The sequence below is a fragment of the Tinamus guttatus genome, unplaced genomic scaffold, assembly GCF_059628265.1.
Source record: "Tinamus guttatus ecotype Peru unplaced genomic scaffold, ASM5962826v1 Tinamus_guttatus_pri_ptg000301l, whole genome shotgun sequence".
In the NCBI taxonomy this organism is placed as follows: domain Eukaryota; kingdom Metazoa; phylum Chordata; class Aves; order Tinamiformes; family Tinamidae; genus Tinamus; species Tinamus guttatus.
The window spans coordinates 1,448,409-1,466,749 of NW_028288835.1; the positions used below are offsets into that span (position 1 = coordinate 1,448,409).

General features: G+C 42.2%; 1 protein-coding gene across 1 annotated transcript; it reads right to left on the reverse strand.

The window, feature by feature from the left end:
- Positions 1 to 3,683: 3,683 nt before the first annotated feature.
- On the reverse strand, positions 3,684 to 18,341 carry GASK1B (golgi associated kinase 1B). Its single transcript, XM_088528091.1, has 5 exons — positions 17,953 to 18,341; positions 16,105 to 17,330; positions 8,634 to 8,848; positions 4,574 to 4,800; positions 3,684 to 3,899 (listed from the first exon to the last, which is right to left on the reverse strand). The coding sequence occupies exons 2-5, from the start codon at positions 17,042 to 17,044 to the stop codon at positions 3,692 to 3,694; spliced, it is 1,590 nt and encodes a 529-aa protein (XP_088384217.1). The 5' UTR covers positions 17,045 to 17,330; positions 17,953 to 18,341; the 3' UTR covers positions 3,684 to 3,691.

Below are 18,341 nucleotides of genomic sequence, written 5' to 3' on the forward strand. Positions count from 1 at the left end.
CATGCTGACTTTCAAAATGCAGAAAATCCAAAAGAAAATTGAAATTCAATATCTAATGTAGAACTCCATAAAAATGTCTCAGAGTTACTATCACTCTGTCGTCTGACAGTTTAGCTCAGATTACAAACATATGGGCATTTTTCAAACATACTGGCATTTTTCTTTACAATTTTAAGACTTTTTATGTCATACAGAAATGTTAGCAAAAGGAGAGCTAATGTTTCAGAACGAAAGTTCTCAATGCATCCATGATAATATTTTATGGATTTGCATCTATAAAAGTTCAACTTGAGTATACCCAAACTCGGACTTATGCTTGCAAATAATACAATTCAAATTGGGTTAAAAGCAAATTGTATAAACCACTCTTTTCTAGACATTCTGACTGCTTTATAGGAACAATCTAAGGTTTATATACATACGCATGTATGTTTGCATCACATACACACAAATGCATGGTCACTTAATATACCCTAAATATATATTTGCTGTTTTGAAACCATGGAGTTTATGTTTCTTTAATATACTGCATTATAGAATACATATTAAAAAAGAAAAAAGAAAATTGCTCTCACAGTGCTCCACAAAATTTTCACGTCCTCAGCTTCTGAAACGTTTGAGATTATTGACTTGCTGGCAAGTTCCTGGGGAATTTTAAGGCATCTGTGTCTGAACTACTTATTTTAAGCTCTGTCTTCCAATGCTCTGAAATCAGCAACCCTTCTTGACTTCCTTAGTAATTGCATTTTCTGTGGTTCTGGCTTTTAGGCAGATTCAAGAATGACATAATCTTCTCTTCCCACCCGCGGGTCCTGGCCGGCTGCCCTCGGTTCCTCCCTTCCGAGTAATGTGCAACAGGAATCCCTGTCGGATCCCACGTGTCCACAGCGGGAAGGCAGCCCAGCACAGCACCGCTTCCCGGCTGCCTGGCGGTCCCCACCACAGGTAGAGTAAGACTTGGTTTTTTCCTATCAATTATCATTACTTACAGTGCAGGCACGTCAGTCCAATGTCACAGTCCTTTTTAAAAAGGAAATGAGCTGATTTCTCCATAAACTTTGGTCTTTTTTTTTTTTTCTAAGAGAACAGACAACGTCTTGAGCATCGTTGCAGCTAATGAGCAAGCTATGCAAAGTGCTTCTTGTGTACTTTTCTGTTGAAATATTTATATAAAGGCACTTAAAAATGTCCATAATTTTTGTCACTCTTCATTTTTGTTCTCCATATATATACTATATATACACTTTGCTCTTATGTATTCATAAGCACTGTAGCAAACCTACTTTCTATTATTAACAACTCTGTATTCAAGTACCAAGTGATACAACGGGAGGATAAACGTTGAGGAAAAAGGCACTTTCCAGAGTTGGTCGTCCCCATTACAGAACTAGAAATACTTTGCAGTCCAGTCTCACACCACGTCTCCTCATGCCCGAAGACGTGTTACATGAACACAATAACATAAATACAATGGTGTGTGAATGCAGCGTAGCAGGTAAGGCCTCCTCACCTAATGCTCAGGCACCACAGGAAGGTGAAGGCAGGATGTACTGCTCCGTACCACTAAAACTGTCCACTAAAAAACACCATTACTTTCTTAAGGGAATTCATTTTCATGATTCCTCTCCAGAATATCCACTCTTTTCACACAGCGTTTTCGTGCTTGGCCAAATTCTAAAGCATTGTACCATTATCATGGTTACCTGGAGCTCCTAATCTCTGACTCTTGGAAAACTGTGCTCCTGTCGAGCTTCAGGGATGTTAGAGAAACTCATCCTTACTGTGTGGCAAGGATATTGCGGCTTGGGGGACTGGCACTGAAACTTCCAGCCAAATAAAAAAGCATGTATCACACTTGGGAAGCACTAGTCCGTGTCCAGGAGAAACAGAGACGAATGCATCAAGTTCTCACCACAGAAATGGAGGACTTAACCCAAAAAGAAAAATATCTCGGTTTCTAATTTTTGCTGTTCTTGGGCTGTTATGGTGTCTATGGGTCAAGGCTGTTAATATTTGGGCAATATGAGAGGGTGAGTGGACATCAGAATTTGATGTCTAGAGACAGCAGAGGAGAACCTAGAAGACAGAGTTCTCAAAAGCTTTTTCATGATCAGATAGACTGTTGCAGCTTCACTTCTGTCCATGATCAGTGCAGCTAAAAATCGTGCCTTTATCTCTTGGCACATGTAATAATCCACTCAAACAGCTACTTAGCAGGAAGAATATTGAGATATGCTAGAAAATGGGAGAAATTTATGATCACAGTCACCAAAGAGTGGAATTTATGTTAAATAGAACAGGAAATTTCTATTTGAATTGCAGAGCATCCCAAAGTGTCCAGAGCACACTTCTTTGCTAGGTTCTGGTGTGAACTACAGTACCACATTTTTCCCATGGTACAAATTACCTGGCTGGTAGGGTACAATATTCAAATAAAGGGATGATATCTAAATCCTATAAAATTTTACTTCAGTCTTATCAAAAAGTTCACCAGATTCCCAAGGCAATAGTTAAGGTCCAGGAAGTTTCTAAAAAGATAGTGAATCTGGCCTTTACTGACAGAGTAAAATAAATGATCCAGATGGGAAAGCTCTTGCAACTTAATCATTAAGTATCCTTCACTCTCCATATTCTATTTATTGCTTCTAGTAACACAATTATTACTATTAGGTGTTCATATACTAAGAATGAGAATCTTTTATCTGCAAAGGAATTGTAGCTATTGAAGACATTAAATTCACCAATCTCCATTAACATAGACACGAAACATTTCAGTTTCTTTTAACGAGAAGCAATCCTATTACATAAGCACTTCCAAAATATTTTAAATGTATACACCATATATTTTGTTACTCTACATAAGGATGAGAGTGGCTATGAAGGTGGATAACTTTTACCATTATCTGAAAAAAAAAATACAGATAATAAGAGTGTTTTTAAACAGGTAGATAGAAGGCATGTGTGATAATATGCTGTATCAGTTGATATGGTATAATACTCTTAGTTACACTGTCTCAGATCAAGGCTGAGAATCCAAAGTGCTTATGCAGAGATTCTCTAGCAACCTTATTTATGGGAATACTTGGGGCAAGTCATCAGCAAGAATCATCACAGTGGTTAATCTTCATGGAGAAGGAGAATCTAAATTGCTGGCTAGAGCTGAGCAAAGAGCACAAACATTTTCTGCCCTATTTTTTTATGACACATCACCATTATATCTGTTTTTCCATAATGTTCTAGAAAATGAGTGTCAAGAATTTCGCAAAACCAAAATATATGTACACTTAGCAGCAGATTCACACAAAGCTAAAGCTGAATTCCTACACAAAGCTGATGATGATTCTGTGAACAAAATCCAGGCAGTCAATAGATGGAAAATACCAGATGATCCATCCACTCATCAAAACAATTTGTACTCAAAATATTACATTGTAACGAGTGACTCATGACTAATTGCAAACTGTATTGGACAGGTAGAGACTGTATTGGTCAAATGAGTTATTTGTTACAGAGTATTCTCCTCAATCTGTTTCTAACTTCCTGTCATGACCAATGTAAATATATCGACTTTTGAAACAGCTAAATTTAGCCCTCAGGTTTCGAAAGATCAAAATAAAATATAATAAGGTTTTGGAAGACTATCTTTCACACAGAAAAAAAAAAAAAAAAAACAGTTGAAAACAAGGGTGCTTCATTCATTCATGGGTAATACTTTGGCTCCGTGTGCATTTATATAAGTTAGAAGAATTCTGGACCTCCTTTCTATTACGTCAATCAGCTTTTCAATTCCCTTCCTGCCTCCTTGGCTCTCCCAGTACACTCTGTCAAGGAACAAAGACTGAAGCAACTTCTCACGTAAACGCTGGCTCCTCAGCACTGAAACTGCAGATTCAGGGAATCTGGAAAAGCACAAAGAAATTCATCAGCTTTGTCATCACTCTGAATCGCAATATTTATGTTGTGGTCTTGCAATCAATTCCATGAATATAGAGGGTGACTCAGCAAAGGAACTGGATGCAGGCCTGATCATATGCAGGCCAAATGTCTCTTTTACATCAGTGAGATTAATCATATATTTTTAGACACATCCTTTAGATGTATTTCATAAAATGAGGCTTTGGCTGTTGTTATGTATTCCAGTAACTTGATGTCCTATTCTGTTACATTACAGTTTGATAATTTACGACAGTGCAAAGTGCTTTCAGAAGAGCTTTCTGTAATTTCAGAAGAGCTCCAGAGTTTCTGGAGTTCTGTTGTAATTCCCTGACAACTCGTGGATGCTACTAGTAATATATTAAAATGTGTTTAGAGTAAAAGCAGCTAAGCTAATTAAAGACACCATACAAAAATGGTAGAAAAAAGTGGATCTAATGCAATACTGACAATATAATAATCCCTTTTAAGCAGTTTAGGGAGAAGGACCATCTTCTTCCCCTTCTGCTCGTAGAACCTATGCACCCTCTGTGAAGACTGCTTTATTTCTTCTAAATGTTAAGAAAAGGTTTTGCTTCTAAGTGGAAAAAAAAAAGAAGAAAATAATTTTTTTTAACAAAGTTAATAACTTAAAACTTACTCATTGATTCCTTGTAGTATTTTGAAGTCTAGATTGTCCTCATTCCTGTCAAAGAAACCCTTATTGCCTATAAAAGCCAAGTGCTTTTGGTCATGCCTCCTCTGAACTATGTGCGTCAGCTCAATAGCATCTTGATCATTACATTTCAGCTTCAGTCCTTGCTGCATGCAGAAATCTTCCTTGAGAGGTCTGAATCCACAGCAATTTCTGTCCAGTCGATTATAGATCTGAAACCAAATACCACAGAACGCCAAATTAAAGCAATATTAAAACAATAAAACTTGCGGCGAAGTGTCACTAAAGGCATCTCTAACTAATACAGCTGCCAGGAGAACACGCTCAGAACAATTAGAATTAAGTCAGCAGTGAAATGGAGATAAAGACACGGTCCCTACGCTTCATGTACCATGAGAAGCAATTTCCCAGACCATGTATTGTGTCTGTTTTAGAGCCATGACTGGACTAACAAGGTGGTGGATACAGTTCAAGATTTTTCAAAAGGCTGTGGTTTTTATAGGTTCTCTCTGCTCTGGTACAACAGAAACAGCACAGTCTAACACGCGTGAAGGATCTCCATTTTGTGGACTCTAATAGGTGCGTAATACCCAGAAAGAACTAACTGAAAAGATTAGTAAGGGACACAGTAAAGCACCAGAAGCTACAAAAAGTTGCCCTGGGCTGTATACTTTATATATTTTATCCAGTCTAGACATCATGGTCTAGTCTATTGTTTCCCATGTGAACCCTTGCTTATTCACACGCACAGTACTCACTTAGGAAGGAGCACATCGGATCCAACTTTAGTAGTGCTAAGCATCTCTTCCGACCTAGTCATTTATATTCTGTTCATCAACAATGGCAAGAAATAGGCCCTTCCTGAGCAAGGGGTGCTATTTTAGGATATTGGCCTAAATTAGGAAGGATAAATTGCTATTTGGAATGCCTGCTGTTGACTCCTTGAGGGTGAATGTCTGTGCAGGCCCTGAGGTGGCTCCAGCGGCCCCGCCTGGTGCCTCTGCGCACAGGGCGCCATTTTAGCTCAGGCCTGGCCCCTCAGCCCCGGTCTGAACTTCTTCTGTGCTTCTTGTCTTGGCCCTCATTAATGCTCAATGCTCTTTGGGTTTCTGGGCTTGACCCATTAACTGGTCCTGGTGCACCGGGGGTGTTTGCTGGACTGTGGCTGGGACCTGTTGCTGTCACCACGTCGGGTGCTGGCGTGCCGTGGCCTGGGCACCCTTAGCTCCTGGCTTGCCTCTCCTTTGGGAGCACTGCTGCTTTCTGGCAGTGTTTGTCAAGGTAAGGTGGATCTAAAACCTAATGAGCAGCTAATTTATAGCTTTTATTTTTATTTTTTAATCCTTCTTGACCCTCCAAATATGCTACTTCAACTTAGAGTCTTCATTGAACCTCACTACACTTTACTACATGTGCTAAGTAGATGAGATCATGTTCTTCAAGATAGCATTTTATAATATCTTGCATCATTACAATATTATTTCCAGCCTATTCTAATAATTAATTCGTTGCAATCTTAATGGTTTACCATTGATTTTCATGTCATATATTTATGTACATAAGAGGTCCAAAACTAAAGAGAGCATTTCACTTATGACCTTATTTTACCTGAGTTCTTGTGCGTGGCAAGCAAAGGTCAAATCTAAGCATTTTTCAGCCTACTCCTGTGTTTGAGTATTTAAAATTAGAAATTGGGAACATCTATTAATGGTCCTTGATCTACTCTTTTGGCAAGAGTATGTTTAACACAGAATATTTTTTACCATTGCTCTATATTTGCAAATGATTCATGAAGCGCAGTTTCTCAGAAGAATAATGTTGCCTGCTTTACCAGGTCACACTTCACACTGGGAAGATATTTGTCCTAATACCAACCTGTTGCTTTTTTATTTGTTTATTTTTTTTCTCTTAAGAACCACTTCAGAGTGCTGTTCTCACTAATGTCCTTTTTAATCCATGTAAACATTTCCTCTTCCTTCTTGGTGTTCATACTCTTCAGAAAACTTAAGCCAGTTACTGTATCTCTGCAACCCAGTCACTGATTAGGCATGTTACACATTCATTTTGATCTTACTTCATGAATCAGTTCTTTTACAGGCCATTTACCATTTTCTAAATTCACTGCAGTCTGTCTGCATCATTCATTCTGATTTGATCTCAAATGAACAGAGAAGGAAAAGAAAATCCTCCCATGTAAATGTATTTCTGTGATGATTTATTTTTATTAAATCCCTTTGCAAACAGTAATTTTATTCTGATTCTGTCCAGGAAGATTCCACAAGGGCTGTCCCTATTTTGCTGATATATGCAGACTCTGAACAGGATACTGTAAGGAAGGAGCTCCTGCAGCAATCTCTTAATTAAAGCTACTTTGATTTTTAGGTACATAAGTGTATGTACATCAACATACCCACACATAAGCAAGGAGATGTGAGTAGACTTCAGCCTTTTCCATCTAGAGGTATACAGATGAATTTGCAAAAACTATGGATAGGAAAACCTCTCTGTGATTAAAGCCATGCCCCCCTTTCCCTGAAATAATCAAAATGCTGAAAGCCAACAGTCTGCTGGTGTGCTAAGCCAAACACTGGTACCCAAGAGCAGTATTTGCAAGACATTTAGTGAGTTGCTAAGTAACCAAAGCTTCTGAATAAACTGATACCTAAAAGTACTGGAATACTGATGACTTTATTAGTGTTATACACTAGAGCTCTGGCATTTTTAATCCTGAAACGGTTCTTGGCATTTTTGATTGCTATTGCTTTCATGTTCAGCTGATAAACCCAACAGTAAGGGTTGAGGGCAGCCAGATAAATATTCAATCTTGGAGAAATATCAGACCCACTTTCATCCCCACTTGCTCGCTTCTTGGTACAGTTTCTTGCCTGGCAATTGGTTGCTGTAAAATACTCTGGGTGATACTGGATATTCCTAAAGGTTTTTTTTTTTTTTTTTAACACATAGTCCTATCCTATTATTTTATAATTGATATAATTGATCTCTCCTTCTGGCTAATAGGAGTTCTATGATGTTTAAAAGCTTTTCATGGAGACCTTAAAACCAGAAACCAGCCCAGGGCTCATGCAACTTTTTAAGCTGTTAAACTAGAAAACAATGGCATGGAAATATTTTAAAATCTGAACTATCTTTAGCATCTTTATAGCTCACATATGACTTTATATCAGATTCCAAAAGTTACTTACTCACAGTGAGACTAAAGATGGAGTCATTAAACAAGTGACAATCTATTTTTGGAATAGAATTTCAGGCTCTATATTTAACAAGTCTGCAAAAATAAAACTCCAAAAAAACGGAAACAGCCATTCATCCTGCAACAGGACCGAGAAGTGGGAGGAAGAGGGACACAGACCTTGCATAAGCAGAGTCATGATTTTCCTGTCTCAGGATAAGTAACTCTATAAAAATTTGAATTATATGAACAATCAAATACAATGCATATAAACACTTACTGTACTTTTAAAAGCAAACATCACTACACACAGTAGGATACACACAGGGATAAATTGAAGTAATGTGATAGGCATAATATTAACATCCAGAGAGGGAGTTGGTTCATTCCTTATTAATTCAGGCAGTGTGTTAATGCCCTTCACAATTCTGGTAATTCTGGTCACACAGGACATGACTAAGATGCCCGTATGAACCCTTTCTCACTCAAGAAATTACTCTGGGGATATAGGTGGGGAGGCAGCAAAAATAGTGACTTACAGTGACCAGTTAAGACTGTAAGCACTAGAAGAACAACGTGCCCACCTCAAAGGTGCAGTAAACATAACTTGACACAAAAGCCTTTGCCTTTTCTTAGAAAATTCAACTGTAAAGATCTTGTTCCTTTCCTTTCCCCTAAGTACAAGTTGAGTTTTTAAGTTCTTCAAAATTAAGAAACCATCAGAAACAATCTCAAACTGGGAAAGTACATGTTTTTCCCAATTACTAGAAAAGGGAAATTAACTTTTCTAAAAATCCCATTTCTGCTCATAATGACTCTTTCAAGGGTGATATTTGTATTCCACAAATATTTTACCTGCAGAAGAAAATCAAAGAGTGCCATCTTGGACCACTCGTGATGATGGATTTCAGTACAGCCCCATTCAGCTTTGGGTATTTTACCATTCTGCCAGCATTTCTGCTTCAAAAGTTGCTGATATCTTCCCCACGTTAATCTCAGTGAAGAATGAGTAAAATTATCTGTTGGACTCAGTGTGGGATCCCAGAGAATAACAGGGCAGGCTTGACTGTCTGAGAAAAGGAAAAATAGAATCATTACTATGTTGGAATAATGTCAGACCTGATCATTCTTTATACATCCATAATTATAGCATTTTACAGATGTTTTACAGATGTGGCATAAAAAAAAAAAGCCAGTGTCTAATGGTTTGACATCCTTTGGTTAATGTGGTTTTTTTCCACATCTAAAATCAGCCACCGCAGGAATGGAAAAAACAGACATTCTGAATGAATTCAGTGTACAGAAGGCTTTCTCTGTTCGAAACAAGAGATGGCTATATAAAAATCATATACTAAACCAAACTATTAAAAATTTTGTAGGTAGATTAAGAGCCTGTAAGTCAGTGCTGTAACAGTTCTTGTGATTCCCGTGGACTGATGATGGTTTATGAGAGCTGAAAACTTGGCTCAAAGCTCTTCCTCTGTGTGGCAAAGAAAGACTACAAATCCTACACTCAAAGTGGATTTATTTTGTCATCCTTAGTATTTTAGCCACATGATGTATGATTTCACAGCTCAGAAGTGATGTATGAGAATGCTGGAGAAAGAGCTTAGCATTAATAAACACCTCGCCATGTATTTTTATATTACCCAGCTATAATACACACGATATCTGTTTTATGCAGCAGATATTTTGCCAACTTCTTTAAGTCTGTATAAATAATATTCTGCTCTAGCCTGCAAGCATTAAGCACCTTAGCTTTGGTGAATTCAAGTATTTGGGGCGTGGAGTTTTTTAACAGAAAAAAAAAACTCTACAAAAACTTAAAATAGGCTTTTTCTATGTAAGAACTAATAAATATAATTCACCCAATATCAAATAATAGGCATTATGTATCTACTTGGGGAAGTGGAACTGTCCTTTTCATTGCTATTGCAGTGCATCTGTTGCTGCCGTGCTATCCAGGACCGACTGTTCCTTGCACTTTAAAACAAAATAATTCTCTTTTTAAGAGTGCAGATAGAAACCCGAAAAGACACACTGGTATACAGAGGAGGAAATACGTGTTGGGAAAGCTGCTTGCTAAATAGCAGGTGTTGGAACACGCATGATGTTGTAGAGTTTATCTATAATCATCGTAATGATCAATGTACATGTGAAGTGGCAAAACTATGTCCAGCAGGCCACACTGCTATGCGGGTCATGGGCTTGCTACACACAGCCCCAGTGTCCTGTTGTACCTTCCACAGCTTCACGGAGCCAGAGGGGCATCTGCAAGAAGCTTCCCGAAGGTCCCGGGAAGGCCAGAGCAAGCCCGAGGAGAAGCCTGCAGAAAGCAATGCCTGGTGGCCAACAGCAAGGCAAGGTCGGCGTGGCCAACGGGCCTGCTCCGTGTGCCCCGGGGAGGACTGCTGAGCAGCAGTCTGCACACACCCCAATCAACGTCAGCCTCTTCAAAGGATGGCGACTGACCCAAAACCAGGGTAAGCAGTGACCTCTCCTCGTCATTATCAGCTGAATCATATGTGAAGATCAGTCTTGTTTCTGACAGCAGAGCCTGATCAATCTCACACTGACAGGCAGAACAGAAGTGTAGAAAGTGCCTCTCTCCTAGGAACAGCCCTCTTTTTGCATGCATTTGATGATAATTATCATCATCAGTACTACCTTTATCAGCACCTTGCATCACCCTCTTTGCTAAAAAGTGCTGAACATCCCAAATCAAGCCTCTTACTGAGATACCTGATTATGGACTTGAGAAATCCTGGCCCTATCCCCATCTCTGGGTTCTCTTACCGCGACTGGCTTCATCACTGACATTGACTTTGGCCAAGTCAGTTTAGCTACTGGCTAAGATGCTTCTCCAAGCTGCTTGGAGAAAGTCTACATAAGCACTGTTATGAAATTTCACTCAAAAAAATAAAAAAGAGAACACTTCAGAACCCAAGCTCACCTACTTTCATATCCCTAATAACAGCTTATACAAATATTTCTGTACTTTTCCACAAATCAAATACATTAACAGTCTTCCAACAAAAAAGAACCTCGTCTATCCACAGAGACACAATAAACAATAGTAATATAAATACTTGAAAAATATGAACAATATACTACCAGTTTCCAGTAAGACAAAAAAAAAGGATTTTTAAAATACCGGGGCTAAATACAGGAAATGTTTGTGATTCAGAGGAAATGGGAGCAAAAAAGATGAGCCAAAATGAAACCTTTCAACTTTGTAATATAAACTGTACTACAGGAATATGGAACAGAAGCTGCAGTAAAGAGCAGTAACTCACACCACTGACATTCTCAGGAAAAACATGGAGATACTGAACAAAAACAGATAAGGGGGGTGATTAGCAGCTGCGTGACTTGGCTTTACCCCACTGAAGCCAGTGGAGTTCTGATTTAAACCTCCTGAGGACAGGGCTGATGTGAACTGAGCAGTGAAACGTTCAGCCTAACCATGAGTCGGGGATCGCGGAGGTTCAGCTCCTTTGGGAGTCAATCCAGCGTGTCCGGGTGTGCCTCCCTCCCGACCTGGCCTGCCCCAGTGTCCAGTGTGTCCTAGGGTGTCTCCATCCTAATGTCCTAGCGTGTCTCCATCCTAATGTCCTAGCGTGTCTTCATCCTAATGTCCTAGGGTGTCTCCATCCTAATGTCCTAGCGTGTCTTCATCCTAATGTCCTAGGGTGTCTCCATCCTGATGTCCTAGGGTGTCTCCATCCTGATGTCCTAGGGTGTCTCCATCCTAATGTCCTAGCGTGTCTTCATCCTAATGTCCTAGTGTGTCTCCATCCTGATGTCCTAGGGTGTCTTCATCCTAATGTCCTAGCGTGTCTCCATCCTAATGTCCTAGTGTGTCTCCATCCTGATGTCCTAGTGTGTCTCCATCCTAATGTCCTAGGGTGTCTCCATCCTAATGTCCTAGGGTGTCTCCATCCTAATGTCTTAGGGTGTCTCCATCCTGATGTCCTAGGGTGTCTCCATCCTGATGTCCTAGCGTGCCTCCTTCCTGATGTCCTAGTGTGTCTACATCCTAATGTCCTATGGTGTCTCCTTCCTAATGTCTTAGGGTGTCTCCTTCCTAATGTCCTGTGGTGTCTCCTTCCTCACGTCCTAGGGTGTCTCCTTCCTAATCCTGGTGTGCTGCTCACAGTTAACGTCTCACTGCAGAGCTGCTTCCCCGAGGTGTCCACGAAGACATTCCCATTCCACTGTGGATGGGCTGTGCCTCTTAACTATATTGATGCTCTTGCAAATGTTACTCTGGCATACCCAAAGTATTTTCTCTAACTTTCTCACAAGAAAAATGTCTTCAAAAATGCTCAAGAAAGTCTCAATAAAAAAAGCAAAATCTTTCAAATGATACTTAAAGCTCTCTCAAGCTCATCATCTTGATGTAACACAGCACAGTTTACCACTGCCCTATTAGAAATAAATATTTATTTTGTGCACATTAATACTGGGGGATAACTTAGCCTGATAGGATGAGAGGGACTGGCATAAAGATCATGGAGGAAGGAGAATTATACATAATGAATTATACGTAATTATACATAATAATTATACATCCCTTGAATTAATTTGAGAGCTTGTTTTAGGTCAAATTTTGATAAAGAAAATATATGGAACAGAAACAGAAGGTAGAGAGAAGATAAGGCATTTTTTGCCTCTGTGCTTTATTTGCAAGTATTCTCTCCTGTGTGTATGCAGAGGTCTGTATTGAGGAGCGTGTGAAACGAGCATCAGTTGCTCGTATGCAGTATGGACTGCCTTATTGCCCATACATGGAATTCTTTACTCAAATATATATATATATGTATATATGCATGTATTTATGCATAGCCTCTGGTACCTCTCCAAGGGGTATAGCATAAGTTGTTTCAGGTTGAAAACACAACCTGAACAGATCAATCGAAGCATTTTGGAACAATCTGAATGCACTGGGCAGTGTTGCTTCTCCTTATTCTTTGTCCTGATATTAATAACTTATTTCATTTTCTCCTGCTTTTGCATAAGCTTTGATGGAATGGTAAGGGCAGGCCAAGAGTGCAGCTGCAACAGAGAAAAATCTGTGGTTCCATTTATCATCATACAGAGGCCAGTAAAACAAAATGACGAGTCTGATCAGTAGAGCTATCTTATCACAGCTTTCATATATTTGCACAAAACTAAGCGTGGTGGGTGTTACTCAAACGCACAGCGTCCTGCACATTTTAACGTAAAAGCTGTTCTAAGTGAACCGTGCTTTCCATGATCAGCAATAGAAGACCCCTGAACCAAGTGCAGCTGGGCTCATTCCTCCCGCACAGACCACATGCCCCGCGGGCTGGAGGGCTGTGGGCGCTGGGGGACACGGACATGGTCCTGCTGTGCCAGTGCAGGGCTGGGGGACATGGACATGGTCCTGCCAGTGCAGGGCTGGGGGACACGGACATGGTCCTGCTGTGCCAGTGTGGGGCTGGGGGACACGGACATGGTCCTGCTGTGCCAGTGCAGGGCTGGGGGACATGGACATGGTCCTGCTGTGCCAGTGTGGGGCTGGGGGACACGGACATGGTCCTGCTGTGCCAGTGCAGGGCTGGGGGACATGGACATGGTCCTGCTGTGCCAGTGTGGGGCTGGGGGACACGGACATGGTCCTGCTGTGCCAGTGCAGGGCTGGGGGACATGGACATGGTCCTGCTGTGCCAGTGTGGGGCTGAGGGACACGGACATGGTCCTGCCAGCGCGGGGCTGGGGACACGGACATGGTCCTGCTGTGCCAGTGAGGGGCTGGGGGACACGGACATGGTCCTGCCAGCGTGGAGCTGGGGGACACGGACATGGTCCTGCTGTGCCAGTGCAGGGCTGGGGACACGGACATGGTCCTGACAGCGTGGAGCTGGGGGACACGGACATGGTCCTGCTGTGCCAGTGCAGGGCTGGGGACACGGACATGGTCCTGCTGTGCCAGTGTGGGGCTGGGGGACATGGACATGGTCCTGCCCTGGCAGTGTGGAGCTGGGGAGCACGGATATGGTCCTGCTCTGCAGATGCTGGTGCTGGCCTGGAGACAACCTGCGCAGTCGTTTGACTTGACTCCTCTGCAAACTCCCTAGGATCAGGCTGTGCTTTCAAGCTCCAACCCCAAACACAGTCATTTTGTTGAATCTCGTTGATTTCTTAGGTTTGGGTGATCAAGTAGTGATCCCACAAGGCTTATTTGTTCCTAGCTGGAACAGGGCACTCTGCATTTAGCATGGATAATAATCAATATCTGTTTGCATGTGCCTAGAATCACGCTTTCTTAGTCTGTAACATGAAATTTAAAAAGGGTTCCCCAGGCTTCTTACATTTGCCCAATCATTCATAAAAATGAGCAAAACAGTTATCCTGCCAGATTCTTCTGTCCACGTGCAGTAGATAAGTCTTAAAAACCCATGCAGTTAACACTGCAAAGGGTTTAAAGTTTACCAGAGAATGCAGTAGACAGAATGGCAGCTGCATTCAATGTGTCAGACTTTAAAAAAAAAAAAGTGGGGGAATTGTGGGAATAAAGGCAGCCAAATCTGTACCGGGAATTACCAAGTGCTTTCGACAAACGCACGGCAGTTTTGAGAAGCCCATTTTTTAAGGTTTTAATGCTACATCAGGCATGTCCCAGTATATCACATCACCACCGAGGCAAGCTAAAGGGAGCTGTCACGGAGGGGGATACGTCGGCCCGGGAGCTGTGTCCATACACAGGCACGGCCTCTAATCCCGGGTTGTTTTCTTTCCCATATGAAAACCATGATTCACACGAGCAGCCCTGTAAAAACATTTGGAGTGTCCATCTAAACTTGAATGTGTTATAGAAACAGACTTGTTCACTGTTCACGTTGATTTTAAGGACATATTTTCGTTCATTTTCACAAAGGTGCTGTTAAAATGTATAGCCCATTTAAGAGATTATGCCAAATAAAAGCATGCAAATGTTAACGAGCTCAACTATATAGGAGGCGTGTGAGCTCCCGCATGTTTCCAGGCTAAAGGAATGGGGAGAGACAAGGTACAGCAACCGTTCCAAATCCTCTGTTCACCCTTTAGCTGGAAAAAATGAAACGAGACTGAAATAAGACATGTTATTTCCCTCCTCATCACCTAGCAACACTCCTTTTGCTATAGGAACGCAGCAGTTATGAGGAAAAGGGAATTACAGGGAGCAGAAGGAGGCTCCCTGTGCCCCGGAGTGCTGGGGGTGGCAGCAGGCAGCTCGCGCGGCTCCGAGGTGCTCAGGGCAGCTCCACCACAGCCCATCCTGCTCCTAAAGCAACCTGTGCACATCGGATCTTCCCTGCCCTGCCACTGGGAACAACATTCCGAAGCCGCCGCGCTCTTATTCCCAGAGATTCATTCACACTGCCCTGCAGGCTGCCAAAGGGAAGGCTCGCAAGGCAGCACCAAAGCAGGGGCCACGAGGTCCCCTTCCGGCTGTCCCGTTTTAGAAAGGCATTCTGGCCTTGCCCCTTTGTTTGAAGAAATGCAGACTAATATTGAAAATATTTTGTATAAGCTAATTTCAGCAGCAACAAACGAACAGCAAAAACAAATAGCTACCCACTTTAGCAGTGATTCATTAAAATACAATGTAGTCCTTTTGGATTGTGATTTGTGACGTATAAAAATAACAGGCTGAGGACATGTTTAACAAGATAGCAACGTTAGGAGTAGGGTTATTTCCATCTCACGTTGCATGTCTAAAATCTATCCTTAATTTCAGCTTAGGACAAAAATATCAACTTTTTAATTGAAATCTCTTTACAAGAGCCTTGTTACAGGCATATTTCAATGTCTGTTGTGTGTATTTCTGCCTAGGCAATATAAATGTGTGTAGATATATGTAACACATCTCAAAATGTCAAGCAGGTTTCAGTGACATAGAGGAACCTTTTTGTATTACGAGGGGAGAGGGAAGACCTTTTTCCATGTTTCAGTTCCCGGGGGCAGTAGTGCCCTTGGAGCTGCATTAATTAATCTGCTTCAGGAACTTCCCCCACCTCTCAGAGCAGCTTCTCTGATTACTTACAAAACTTCTTTCCTACCATTTATTTGAGAGATGAATATATAGAGATACGAATTAGTTTTCTATTGAGTAAGCTTGAGGGTGTTGCATCCCTTTGGACTGGACAATACCACTGCGGAAGTTATGTCCTGCTATCAGCTTAACTTGCTGTAACAACAGGATTAGTTCTCAGCCTAGCAGGAGTTAAAAGCCTGCTGCCATCCCACTGTTAACGTGGGAAAGGGAGGGAAACCTCAGCACCCCACCTGGAAGCTGAAAACCACCGGAATGCGTTACCTGGGAAGAGCTCCGATTTCCTGCTTACGGAAGGCAGGCTCCTGTTGAGCCCCAAGATCCTATCCAAATGGAAGGCGAACACCTCGCTCATGTCAAGGGGTCTTTTGATGATGCCGCAGTGCCCGTGATCGCAGGCGGCTCCCGGGGAGCGGGAGCCCTTCCCAAATGCTACCAGGACTCCATTATGGGAAGGGCCTTCTCGGATACTCTCGATGGGAGCGTCTGCCAGCACACGCATGCGCAGGATGTCGTCTTTGCTCAGCCAAGAGGGAGAGCTCTTGCTGTAAATCCGGATGTTGCTTTCCCGGGCCTGCGGCTGTGCCCTCGCACCCCCAGAAAGGCCTGGGGGCCTCCAGCGAGCCCGGCCCGCGGTGGCCGCTTCTTCGTGCCCGTGTTCCCCCGGCCGGTGCCCCCGCGTCCCCGCCGTGCCCGCCGGTCCCGGGCGCTGGCCCAGGGTCTCCTCCCGGCCCGCGAGAGCAGCTCGTGGCGAGTGCTTCTTCCTGCGCTTGGGCTTCACGGTGCCCCTGATGTTGGCAGGCTTGCTGCGCTTGGAGCGCAGGGTGATGTACACCACGTTGGGGGGCTCCGAGGTGCCATTGCCACCCAGCTGGGGCTCCTGGAGGTTGGGTGGTGAGAGGGTGCCATCCAGCGGGATGCCCAGAAAAGGAGTTCGGGCCGCATCCTGGAGACTCCTGGAGCTGGTCTTTGAGGGTCCTCCTTTGTGCTGGGGCAAGACGTGCCCCACTTGACTGACGAGGAAGCCCAGGTAGATGACACAGGCTGTGCCCACAAGCAGGTTCCTCCTTGTCCTCGGGCGCCTGCAGGGCCAGAGCCTCAGCACTCGTGGTGGGCACAGGGGGCAAATTAACCAGTTTTTGGTCTTCCCTGGCTGATCGAACACGGTCATTTCTCTAGCGAATCCACATGATGAAAAAAGCATAAAGTCTTCAGTACATTCCAGCCAGGATGATGATGCATGGTTTCCCTTCCCCGGTTTCTACTTCTCCTTTTCCAAGCAGCTTCCAGCATGGGTGATGGACAGAGGCTACCGACGTGCCTGGGAATGTGCTCAGAACTAAGGATGCTGACACTCCACCTCAGCAAGCTGTCCAGTTCTTATCAGCCGCCACGGGGGAAGCGATTGGCTTCAGGGAATGAATGGAGGCAACTACGTAAGCAAAGTTGACTGACTTGTGCTTTAAAATAGCTGAAGTTCCCCTTTGAAACTGCCAAAAAGAAAAGAATCACTAGGAGCATTTCATTATGCACATAAGTAATACAGCATCTGCAAAGCTGATATTTAAGAGTCACAGAGAAGTTCTAGCTGAGAGCCAGTATGCATCTACAGACATGCTAGTACACATCTTTCACTTTCTAATTACAGTATTAATTACATACCAACATCACAAAATGCAGGCTTAACTGGCAGTCTCACTTGTATTCCAGCATTAGAAGAAAAGCTTATCAAGCCCAGATCACCATCATCTTTCTCTTATGAGACAAAGTCCTCACTACACCTCATGTTATATATCAAAGATACAAATTATACACAATTAGCTAACCAGTAACTTTAGCAGTATAAAATGCACATATTCACACACTGGGAAAAAAAAAAAAAGTATTAGCAGTGCCAGATTTCCCTGGTTTAAAATGAATACAGTTCATACACTTCATAAGCCCAAATTAAATGTGAAAGATGGTTAAGCTTTACAGACTTGTGAAGCCATAAAATAGGATCTGGCTGCAGTTTTTCAAATAAAATTGCAGTGACTTATACATCCTGTCAAAGGAACAAAAATAGAGTAAGTACACATTGTATCCTTATTACAGGAAAAAAGAATCTCTTACCTATTCAGCCTGTCTCATCCTTTGTTCTGGTAAATTCCTTAGGTTAATACAAATAACTTAGTAAAAGCTGACGTTCTCCAAGTATTCTAGCACATATTGCATTTTGAAGCATGGTCCACATTTTTGGTATTTCGTTGCAAGCTGAATACTGTTAGGAAGCTAACTGTACTCAGACGTTGTTTGCATACGAACTGCTATAAACTTACATGAACCTCACATTATAAAAAAAAAAAAAAAAAACTTCTATTTTAAATTCTGTAATGAAAAGTCCTCTGAAGTATGTGCCTTCTAAAAGCACATTCCATCCATTTCTAACTCCTGAGGGCCCTCTAGTGCACTGCATGCAAATATACCGAAGAAATTCCCATTTCCTACTATAAAAAAAAAAA

Bases quoted from the DNA above. Each gene is read 5' to 3' on its own strand.
- GASK1B (XM_088528091.1), bottom strand. From the start codon at position 17,044: ATGCTTTTTTCATCATGTGGATTCGCTAGAGAAATGACCGTGTTCGAT. The intron at 8,849-16,104 runs GTAACGCATTCC...TCCTTTTCTCAG, and splicing joins GAAATCGGAGCTCTTCCCAG to ACAGTCAAGCCTGCCCTGTT. The intron at 4,801-8,633 runs GTAAAATATTTG...ATTTGGTTTCAG, and splicing joins TCTTTGATTTTCTTCTGCAG to ATCTATAATCGACTGGACAG.